At 44.1% G+C, this 12,312-nt stretch overlaps 1 protein-coding gene across 1 annotated transcript in view; it reads right to left on the reverse strand.

Annotated features, from left to right (window-relative positions):
* Positions 1–12,312, reverse strand: part of LOC129738993 (carbonic anhydrase-related protein 10) — a 318,155-nt gene that overhangs the window by 26,922 nt on the left and 278,921 nt on the right. The window contains exon 4 of the mRNA XM_055730346.1: positions 84–220. Within this exon, the coding sequence (XP_055586321.1) occupies positions 84–220 (137 nt within the window). The remainder of the gene's footprint in view (positions 1–83; positions 221–12,312) is intronic.

A 12,312-nucleotide genomic window follows, 5' to 3' on the forward strand; every position in this document is an offset into this window, starting at 1 on the left:
GGTACGCATGAAAAAATAAAAACAAAAATAATGTCTCCAACCGCTCAAAACCAAACCCTCGCTTCGATTCAGATCATACTCACTCTGTGTTTGTCGATGTGAAGCGTCCTAAGGTTCGGATCGAATAGCAGCCGTTGGGGTTCCAAATTAACCGGCGATTGTCTGCGTCCTTTGTTGCAGAGGGACCACTCCGGATTGATGAGACCCCAGAAGGCAGGACCTGGCACAGAGACAGAGAGAAAACATTCATGAAGCATCAAATCGAATTATCAATTATAAAAGCGTTGCACCCAGCTTAACACGCCTCAATTGCCAAAGCCTATACATAATGACCATTGACACCGACGAACGGAGTTTGATAGTCCGGGCAATTTCCTGTTCCTGGAACCGGAACCTCTCTCCCTCCCCAAGGTCGGAGTGGTGTGCAGAATGTTTGTCGGTTCAATATTTGTCTATTTATAGGCACAGGTAGACGTGCAGACACACTTTACTTCCGTTGTTGTTCCCTTTCCGATGTTGTCCTTTGAATGGACGAATGCACGAACGGAACGGTGCGGCATCATTTGTCCCCAATGGAAAGTTTCGTTTGATTTTCCTTTGTTTGTATGTGTACTTCTTCCGTATGCATACGCACCGGTAGCATTCATCGTCGCTGTTTAGTCGCCAAAAAACATTCACAATACAAGGGAAGTAGGGTTTAAAATACATGTAATATTAGACTCAGTCGATGTGGGATCTCATAAACTATGGCATTCATAAACTGACCATATACATTTTGTAGATTGGCACAAAAAAAACCTTTTTAAAATAACGAAACTATTGAACTTTATTAAGGGATGCCTGAATTGCTCAAAGTTTCGATTTTTCTACTTCCAAAAAATCCCTAGTGGGGGACCAAAGAAAATCGGAAAAATCGAAATATTATTTTGGATGCCAAAGGACTTAAAAATTCAAAAATGAAAACGCTCTTTTAGCACCAGCAGTAATGTCAAATGGATTCTCAAATATACAAAGTTGCAGCATTGAAACACACTTTTACTTACATTGTGGCACTCCTGGTGGAAGGATTTGGAAGTTCTTTACGACCACGTGCAAGGTTGCCGAAATCACAGAAAAATCTGTATTATCACAGAATTTTGAGCAAAATTTCGTCACAGAATCTGTGTCACAGAACACAGAATTTTTAAAATTTTCACAGAATTCACAGATTTTCTAAATTTTGTACAAATTTTCAAAATCCGAAATTTTTATGTCACTTTTGACTTTTAATTTTTGACTATATTTCAAGAAAATATGAAAACAAGGTAATGTAAAATGATTTTTTTTCTATCAAAACTGTAAATATTTTTCAATTTGTTGATGTTTCACATGATTTCTGCAATGAATTTCGTAGAACTAACGTCACAGAAAACCGTCACAGAATTTTCGGTTCAAATCACAGAAATCGAGAATTTTTTTTGTCAAAAACACAGAATTTTTTTCGGCAACCTTGACCACGTGTCGGAAACTTTGTCAGCTTTACGTATGATGCCTTGCGAAACCAACAATTAGAATGTTCAGTGCGCAACAGCTGACCACCGAAAACGGCCTCAGATTAATAGATTTCGCCGCCTTCAAACGAATGGCCGTACGTAATACCTTCTTCAGCACTGCCTCCAACACAAGTACACCTGAAGATCACCGTACCAAACACAATCACAGATCGACCACGTTTTGATAGACAACCGGCACTTCTCGGACGACGTCAGTTCCTGTCGAGGCGCCAACATCGGGTCAGACCATTATGTGGTAATGGTGAAGATACGTCCAAAACTCTCTGTAGTGAACAACATACGAAACCGACGACCGCCTCGATTAAATATCGCATGATTGAAGCAACCTGAGGTCACGGCAAACCACAGGGAGCAAGCTTCAATAAGCGCCCCTCGAGGACTGTTGGGATATCGTCAAGGCAGCCATCAACAGCTTTGCGAATCAGAAACTCAATGCATCCCGCAAAAACTTCAAGCCGCTTGACGAAAAAGGGGGTAATTTGTATTTGTATTTTGTATTTGAATTAGAAATTTCATCTAACAGTATTGTCTACATGAATAGAAAACGAGAAAAAGAATCTAACTAAACTTACATAGTGATACTTGCTAACTGATTACTATTCCTAGCTTTAGTCCTAAAAACATCAGTTGAAATATGAAAATCATACAGGTCTTAAAAATGATTGAACACTTTAAACATAGCTCGAAGTGGTTCCTGCTGTCCGTAGTTGGTTCGCTGGAAATCGATGCGCAGAAATTCTCTACCTCTTAGGATCCGTGGTCTGATTTTTATGTTGATTTGATGTAATAATCCGGGACAGTCAATTTCGTAGTCAATGAGTTTTTTAATGAAGACAGCTCGTGCAATTATGCGCCTTTCGGAGAGCGTTTCCATTCCGATCAATAAACATCGGTGTTTATAATCAGGAAGAGTATCAGGATTGTTCCAGGGTAGAAATCGGAGAGCGAATTTGACGAATCTCGATTGGACTGCTTCGATACGCTTAGTCCAGTATGCTGTGTAAGGACTCCATACAACCGATGCAGTTTCCAAGTTGGATCGTACAAGAGAATAGTACAGAGATCGTAGGCAGTAGGGATCTTTGAATTCTTTGGAAATCCTTGTGATGAATCCGAGATTTCTATTGGCTTTAGCTATGATGCTGGCGTAATGCTCATGGAAAGTCATTTTCTCGTCAAGGATGACGCCAAGATCCTTGAAAGATGAGTCTCTATCCAGCGGAGTATTCGTAATTTTATAAGACCATGCAATAGGGTTAGATTTACGAGTAAAGGAGATGATGGCGCACTTCGGGATGCTGATGGTCAGATGGTTGTTAGAACACCATTTGGCGAACAAATCAATGTATTCTTGTAGTCTTAGACAGTCAGATTCATTTTTTACCACATGAAATAGTTTCAGATCGTCCGCGTAACCTAATCGGCATTCGGCAGGAAGCATCAGCAACACGTCATTGAAAAAAGTGAGAAAAGAAGAGGGCCGAGATTGCTGCCTTGCGGCACGCCTGACTCATCGAAGAATGCAGAAGAAGTTTGGGTTCCTTGTTTTACAGACAGTTGTCTGTTTTTCAGATATGATGCCATCCACGAAACAAACGTTTCCGAAAAGCCCAATCTGTTCAGCTTAGCAAGGAGCAGGTTGTGGCTGACACGGTCGAAAGCAGCTTTGAGATCCGTGTAAATAGTATCTACTTGGAATCCTTTTTCAATAGATTTGATGCAGTATGAGGAAAACTGGGTCAGATTAGTGCTAATTGATCTACCTGGGAAAAATCCGTGTTGGTCGCTGGAGATATAAGCTTTGGCTTCGCGCATAATGGTTTTGGATATCAAGATTTCAAACAGTTTTGACCCAACACATAGAGATGTGATTCCTCTGTAATTTTGAACATTCTGTTTGTTACCTTTCTTGTGAACTGGAAACATGGATGATTTTTTCCATTGTGCTGTAAACGTGGATGAGATCAATGATCGGTTTATAATCGACATCAGGGGCGTGCAAAGATGTAGAGCACAGTTTTTGTAAACTGTGGCTGGTATTCCGTCGGGACCTGGTGATGATGAAGGTTTCAGTTTGGTAATGTCTGCAAGAATTTGGTCAGCAGAATATCTCGGTAATTGTATATCCAAAGCGTTCACTGGCACAAATGTTAAGGCTTGCTCAAGACTTACATCGTCAAATAGCGCATTATGTGTGAAAACACTGGAAAAATGTTTCGCAAAAAGTTCACACTGGCCATCAATCGAATCACAAACTTCGTCATTCAAGTGCATCCTTGTGGCCAAACCGGTTTCCTTTCTTTTCTCGTTCACAAACGACCAGAATTGTTTTGGGTTTCGCTTCAAATTTGCCTGCATGCGGATCGAGTATCTTTTGTAAAGAGTTAGGTTGTATTTTTTGTAATTGTTACTAGCTTCGATAAATGCCGATTTCGAATAGGCATTCTTATGAAGGCTATAATATCTGAGAACAGCAAAGTTCGGTTAGACCAGGGGGGTTTACGTTTTGCGTGCTGAGGTGGGGTGGTTAACGCAAGTAGCTGGTTAATTTTTGTCGTAAAAATAGAAACCGCCTCTTCAAGAGATTCAGTTTGGTCAATGCATTGCCAGTTGATATCACACAAAGCAGTATTAAGAGCTGCAAAATCGATTTTCTTCAGATTCTAAGATTGTTCGATAGTAGGATCGCAAAATTCAATCGCTAAATCGAACGTTAAGTCAACTGTTATGACAGGATGGTGGGCGTCGGCACCTGAGGCACTGACCCCTATTCCAACCACGCAATGGTGAGAAGCCGCATCGGTCACAAAAAGGAGGTCCAATGTTCGATTGTTTGTATTTTTGGCCGAATTCATTTGCTTCAAGTTCATCATTGCCATTCGATCTATCATTAACGAGCTAGAAGCAGATAGCGAAGATGTACTAGGATCAGGATAAGAATCACCGTTTGAATGGGGGAACCAATTTAAATTCGGTTGATTAAAATCTCCGAATAGCAAGCAATAGTCGCGGTAACGGATTTTGTCACGGATCTTGGAAGCCAAGTCCATGTACGATTCCATTACTGATTGAACGCCAGCAGTGTCTGGGCTCATGTAGACGACGCCGATGAAAACATCGCAAAACGTAATAATTTTCGCCCATAGCATCTCCAGATCGGTGTGTATGGAAACCTGCAGTGAATTCCACCTATTGGCTACCGCAATAAGTAATATGCAGTAATATGCCCTATCTTCAAAAAAGGCAACAAATTGGACTGTGAGAACTACCGAGCGATCACTCTGCTTAATGCCACCTACACAGTTCTGTTTCGAATCCTACTTCGCCGATTAACGCCGAACAGAATCGTGGAAAGTTCTGGTCGGCTTCATGAAGGGACGGTCAACGACGGACAAGATCTTCACATTACTATAAATCCTTCAAAAATGCCGTGAACACCAAGCCCTTTCACACCACCAATTCATCCACTTCAAAGCCGCATACGACACGATCGACCGTGACGAGCTATGGAAAATCATAGACGAGAACGGCTTCTCCGAGAAGCTGATCAGACTGATTAAGGCAACGATGGATTGAACGCAGTGCTGAGTGCGAATTTTGGGTGAGCTGTCGAGTTCATTCAAATCGCGCAACGTGGCGCTAAAGGTGTTATTCTACAAGTGGACGACGAATTGGCTTAATTCAATACGTCCAAGTTGAAGTATATGCTGGCCTGCGGATCTGAGACCGACCGAACCCAGCAATAACAAGGTCACGATCGAAGGCGACGAACTGGAGATTGTCGAAGACTTTGTCTATCTCGGCTAGAGCGACTGTACGGCGAACCCGGTATCGTTTTTTTCAAAAACAGCTTGTCAAAATTAAAAAATTGATATCCATGCGGCAAAACAAAGGACTTTTTAAGCAAAACTCAATTACTGCATTTGAACAGCACAATTTATTCAAAACAACACATGAAATGTCAAAAACGTCTATAGAAAACATTATTTAAGACATAGCATGTTCGGGGTAACAATAATCTTCAAAAAATTTCCACAATCGAATAAATATAAATGAATAAAATGAATGATCACGTAAGCACATGGTACCATATAGAATTGTTATGTTTTTGACCTGAAAATTAAAATCAAAATCACTCTATACTAGTTGAATTGGTGCAAAAATGTTTCACGAAAAGTACGTTGTCAACTAAATAGCTTAGACTCGTTTCATCGGTAAGCGATAAAGTTTTTGAATTTTTTTGGTAAATCGTTTGTAAAATTTTGAGTTGCGAAGTAGTGTCTGTCACTGAGAAAACTGTCTAGAAATTCATTATCTAAAGCGTCTCATATTGACTTTTAAAAATTTTTTCTTGATGAATGCGTTTTCGAAATATGATGGATTCAAATCGTGGAGTCACAACGCGCCACTTTCCTTTTTGTTCCTATAAATTTCTCAATTTAAAAGATTGTTATGATGGAAAGCGAGAAGCGACGATATTTTTTAATAATGTGATTTAGTGTTTTTAGTGGCATTTTGGTTTGAATTAGTTCTGTACTGAATTTATGGCGAGTTTTTTTTATTAGTTGATACCCAGGTGGAAAATCCTTTTTAAGGATTGCATTCCAAGGCACGGCGAGCAACCGAGTCCCTCCAGTATTCTACTCTGGGTCCATGGGTGCAATTGGACGACTCATGATATTAAGTACCCCTACGCCATAAAGTCCAACTGGGGCCTCTGGTCATAACTCCCATATGGACCTGCATCGAAGGCTATACCCGAGATTGGAGACCAAGTCCGCGCTTAAGCGCTCATCGGCAAACTCCAGGTCAAGTCAAAACTCCAGCATATATACCCTGCCTCTTGTTACGATTCAAGACTAAGGACCTCTCCTCTAACAACTCGAGATCTTGGCTGCGCTTGGCTTGGCAAACGTCCGGGGCTTTTACGAAAAACTACTCGGATGATTCCCGACGAAGAGTTCATCCTACACCGACTCAGGTGACTCACCCGCCGACGACGTGAAGTCACCCTACCTGAGAGTATTTCGCGGCGTAAATACTCTTCCCCCTACGAGTTCGACTACGAAGATATAGTATAGTATAGTCTTATCCCCGCAGCTTCCCTCGTTGGGAGCGCTTTTTACTAATATACTCCGCGGCTGTGGAAGTATCCTACACAACGTTCGCGAGGTACCTAACAGCTCGGCATACGCAGAAGGTAGAGTCTTATCTTTGTATGCTTTACTGCTAGGATCGGACGCACACTACTCGAATGCCCCCCGCCGAAAGGGAAGTCTACTCCGACCGTGGTCCGGTCTTCCTCCTCCCTTTTGGCTGGCAACCCTAGTATTTTTACCCGCCGTGTGCCGAATGGAGAGTGTCGTGTCCTTTGGCGTCAGGCTTAATCTGTGCAAATTAAAACACATCTTATCCCTGAAACATCGCTCGATAAACTGACGGTGCGAACAACGCACATCTTCATACGTTCATTAAAAATGCCTTTTCTCTCTTTTCGACATTATTTCGCTCATCTTTCTTTGTGCTGGCTGCAAACAGTGCAACCGAAGACTGAAGATCATTCTCTTCTCTTGTATTCCAGCTCACCGTTTCCTTAGTATGCGTTTAAGCAAGCAAATTGGACAGCTATAGAATTTCTGGATACACTGTGATGATTATTCCTTTAGAATTTTCATGCTTTTATATTTAACTCTCTTTTCCATCGGGTTCTACCCTACAGAGAGCAGCTTATCCTAGACTCGCGCCTGTCACAGCACACGTACGGGTCTTTTACGCTTGCGACTCAGATGAATCCCGACGGTGATGTCATTCTACCCGACTCGAGTGGCTCATCCAACGGCGACGGGAGACCACTCTACCCAAGAGTACTCCGTGACGTGAATATTCTTCCCCCTGCGAGTTCAACTGCGGAGAAGGTCATGTCTTATCCCCACAGCCTCCGTCGTAGAGGGCGCGTTCGACTCGGATACTCCGCGACGGTAACGTTGGAGGTTCCTACACGCAGACGCACGAACGTACCTAACAGGATGGCAAGGCCACGCGTCCAAACCGATGATGGTAGTACTGCATGAAACATCCGTTACCAGTCAAGAACTGTGTCATGCAGAAATCCATCTTTCCACATCTCCGGTCCATCCAGGATCCAATGTTAGGGATTAATAGATGGGTCCACGGCCACGTTGCGAGCTGTCCCACTGGTGCTGCCAGTTGGCCTCTCTAGCATGTTTCCACACGTCGGGCATGTGCCTGTGCTCATAGCAAAAGATATCTTTCTCTAGCAAGACCGAGATGGGCATGACCCCCGGCACAACACCAGCAGCTACCGAGGACACTGTTCGGTATGCGCTGATTACTCGCAAGTTCATCAGCCGCTGCACACTGCAGAGCTTTTGCAGGTTACGCTGCCTGCTCAAGGCTGCCACTCCGCACCGCAAAATGGACCAGGACCCTCCTTCTGCTGCAGCAGATCACCGAGTTGTTCGACATGGCCCGTGAGAGAGCTGCTGTCGCCATTGCCGCTCTGTTACAGGCGTAGTCGACGTGGGCCGTAAAGCTCAGCCGGCCGTCGATCATCACCCTCAGGTATTTGATCGCACGCTTGGATTCGATTGCGCACGGTCCAACTGCAATCGTCCCTGATTGTGCTGAGATCAGGTTGGTGATCAGCACCATCTCGGTCTTGTGGTGAGCCAGACGTAAGCTCTTGGAGCGCATCCAACTATCCACCTTCTTGATAGCTACTGTGGCGAGTAGCTGGACCTCTCCAGTTGATGGGCCCGATGCCAGAAGAACCACGTCATCGGCGAATCCCACAAGTCTCACTCCCGTGGGGAGACGCAGTCTCAGCAGTTCGTCGTAGACAATTTTTCACAATACCGGGCCAAGTATCGCTCCTTGTGGAACCCCTGTCGAGACTCTCACTGTTTTCAGTCCCCCGCTGGTCATATACTGTAGTTGGCGGTCATGGAAATAACACTCCACCATCCTACAGAAATATGCCGGAATCCTCATGTTGATGAGCGACGATGCAATCGCTGCAAGCGTTCTCTACGTCAAGGGTGACCACTGCGCAAATCCGGTCTCCTCTCCTTTTCTTCATTCTGACTTCATCTGCCCTTCCGATGACCCGTCGAATGGCATCCACCGTACAGTGGCCCTTCCGAATACCGAACTGTTTGTCGGATAGTCCATTGGCACTTTTGGTGTAGAGCTGGATCCTGCTCTGTACCACCTTCTCTAAGACCTTACCAGCAGTATCCAAGAGACATATCGGGCGATATGTAGATGGGTCACCTGGTGGCTTGCCCGGTTTTGGCAGGAGCACCAATCACTGCCGCTTCCACACATCTGGGAAGACCCTATCATCCACATACCGTTGCAGTGATGACCGGAACATTTCGAGATGTTCCATGAGCGCGGCCTTCACTGCTACATTAGGGATGCCATCCGGACCTGGAGCTTTGTTCAACTGTAGAGACTTAGCGATGTCGCGCAGTTCCTCCATGAAATCTGCTCCTCCTCACTCGTATCCCAGTCGAATGGGACCCACGGCCATGTTACCTCCACGTGCTGTGGGAACAGCTCGTTGACGATTTCACGCAGTTTATTCGGACACGATTCCAATGGCGCACCTCCGCTCCGCGTTTTGGCCATGACAATCCTGTAAGCGTCGCCCCAGGGTTTGTCGTTGGCGTCCTCGCAGAGTTGCCTGAAACGTGCGTTTTTGCTCGCCTTGATTGCCCTGCAGAGGGCAGACCTCGCAATTGCGTAGGGTACTCTTCGCTCCGCTCTCGCTGACGGGAACCTCGCTCTCTGCATACGTCGCCTAGCCTGTAGGCAGCTAGTACACAGGTCCGCGAGTTTGACCAATATAAATAGCCGGGCAGCTGCTGCATGGAATTTCGTAAATTCCGGATCAATCCTCCTCAGGGATTTTGTCTTTGAACAAGATTAGACGATCCTTGAAGGTGTTTCCATTCTTGTATGCAGTTTTTAGACCATGCTGCAGAAGAATTTTTCTGATTTCGTTAGTCAGTCTTGGATATAACCGTAGACTAACTCTTTGCAATTCTTCTTTATCCTGTGTTAGTGTTGTTGCATCACTTTGGAGCATTTTTCGGACGTGCTTGTGAAGAATTTTACGAACGAGGTCACAATCCCTGCATCAAAATTTTGTTGCTTCTTGTCATCAAACTCAGGCTTTTCCTCGGGCCAAATCCTAAAGTGACCGTGTTGTACTGCTTACCCAAGATTCATAAAAACCCTATTGTTATTTCCTCCAACATTTTTACACCCACGGAAAAAATGGCTGGTTGAAGAAATGAAGAAATATCCGGTGAAACACGGCAAAAGTATGAAAAACTCGGTTAAGTCGTTATGTGAATAGAAATACGAATTTTAAATTCTGAATGTGTATAAAAACATTATATTTTTATGTTTTTATACACATTCAGAATTTAAAATTCGTTTTTCCTGGCCCAAGATACCTCACAAAATTTGGCCCACGATTCCCCATAAACTATAATTTGCAAATTGGGTTCGTTTGTGTGGCTTATTGATGTTTCATCAAAAAATCCTTTTCCACGGAAAAAAAGCATGACAAAACATAGAAAAATATGCAAGGCGGCGACGATGACATTTCGATTGAGATTTTTATCTTGACACACATCTGAGATGTTCAGAGTGACCCACGATTTTCTATGGCCCACGTTATCCCACTCTCCCTTTCTGAAAACCTAGCCTATCTTACACTTATACTCCTTTTTTACTTAAAACGGCAATAAATTTGAGAGTGGTGTTCGATGCACACTGAGAAAATCGTGCACGAATAAAGTGGCGCTATCTGGTCCTGGGAAAGCGAAGCAGCCCAGTGAATTTTCATTGTTTTTTCACTGGGGCATGCTGTCAGACCAAAGGCGTTAGCAGCAGTGGGCTGCTAGGAAAACAAAAAAGATGGATTTCCGCTCTTTTCATCAGGCCCAGTATAAAAGGCCCTTCAGGAAGAAACGTGGTCTCTTTTTCCGACAGTGGCGGCCGTCGAGGCAAGATTACCAAAACAAACCCAGCAGAGCAGTCTTGATATTTTGTGCCGAAATTAATTGTGATTTGTACCTGTAATTGAATGTTAAATTATGAAAGTAGTTTTTAAGTAAAGATTAAGAAAAACTAAGTAGTGTTAATTTAGTGGCGTAATAAATTAGTGAGAATAAAACTTACCTGTGATTTCACCTGAACTCTGGAGTTGAATACCTGGATACTTACCTGCGCAAAATTGATGACGAACCTGGAAAGAAAACTGAAGTGAGGACATCCAACATCGAAAAGAAAGGTACTTCCGTTCATGGTCCTTCGAACCGGATGCCCGTCGAACTCCGAGCGTCCGGAACTACTCTACATCCTGGAAGGTACCCTTTTCATCTCGACGTTGGTGGAGTGAGCTGCAATCAAAATTTACAATTATACAAGGCATTAATATTGCCTCAAGAAGGTAATTAATATTCCAACCAACTCTATTTTGGTACGTTTTGTGCTCCGCTGGGAATTTATATTGCAGATTAACGCACGTGCATAATGGCATCGGAACGGCGCATTAAGTCGCTAAAAATGCGACTTCGTAGTATAGAGACGTCGTTTAACCTGATCAAAGTCTTCGTTGAAAACTTCGACGAAGAAACGCAGTCGATGGAAGTTCCCGTTCGGCTGGAGAACCTGGCCGTGTTGTGGGTGGACTTCGGCAAAACGCAAGCCGAACTCGAAGCCGCTGATGTCGACGACAATGCGGTGATGGAACATCAGCTGAAGCAGCGGGCCCAGTTCGAGACGGACTACTACCGGGTGAAGGGTTTCTTGCTGTCCGTGAATAAAAGTACATCGCCTCAGAGCTCCCAATCTTGTCACTCCGGTGCGCATTTCCCTACTTCTTCGCAAATTCGGCTCCCAGATGTGAAACTTCCTGTTTTTAATGGCGCTCTCGAAAATTGGTTGAATTTCCATGATTTATTTATTTCGTTGGTGCATTCGTCGACTGAATTGTCCAATATTCAGAAGTTTTATTATTTGCGTTCATCATTAGCGGGGGATGCGTTGAAGCTGGTACAAACAATTGCGATTAGCGCCAATAATTACCCAGTTGCCTGGAACTTGCTGATAGACCACTTTCAAAATCCTGCACGTTTGAAGCAAGCCTATGTCGACTCCCTTTTCGAGTTTGCTCCGTTGAAAAAGGAATCTGCAAGTGATCTTCATTCTCTGGTGGAACGATTCGAAGCTAATGTCCGCATCTTGAAGCAGCTGGGAGAAAGAACCGAGTTTTGGGACGTGTTGCTGATTCGTATGCTCAGTATTCGCCTTGACCCCACTACACGAAGGGATTGGGAAGAATTTTCGTCGACTCATGAGGCAGCTACATTCCCAGATCTGGTCAGCTTTCTTCAGCGGAGGGTCACAGTTTTGCAGAGTGTGAGCAACGTTCAACTGGACACTTCATCGTCTTCGGCACCCAAAAAACCGGTCCATCGATCAGCAATCATCAGCAATGGAGCCACTCAACTCTCACCTCGCCAATGTTTCGCCTGCTCTGAACACCATCCACTTTATCTATGCCAGACGTTCGCCAAGATGACCATCGAAGACAAGGACAAACTAGTACGCCGTCAACAACTCTGTCGGAACTGCCTACGGAAGGGACATCAATCCAGGACTTGTCAATCGAAAAACTGCTGTCGAAAATGCCGAGGGCGCCACCATAGTCAACTATGCA

The sequence above is a fragment of the Uranotaenia lowii genome, chromosome 1 (assembly GCF_029784155.1).
Source record: "Uranotaenia lowii strain MFRU-FL chromosome 1, ASM2978415v1, whole genome shotgun sequence".
Taxonomy (NCBI): domain Eukaryota; kingdom Metazoa; phylum Arthropoda; class Insecta; order Diptera; family Culicidae; genus Uranotaenia; species Uranotaenia lowii.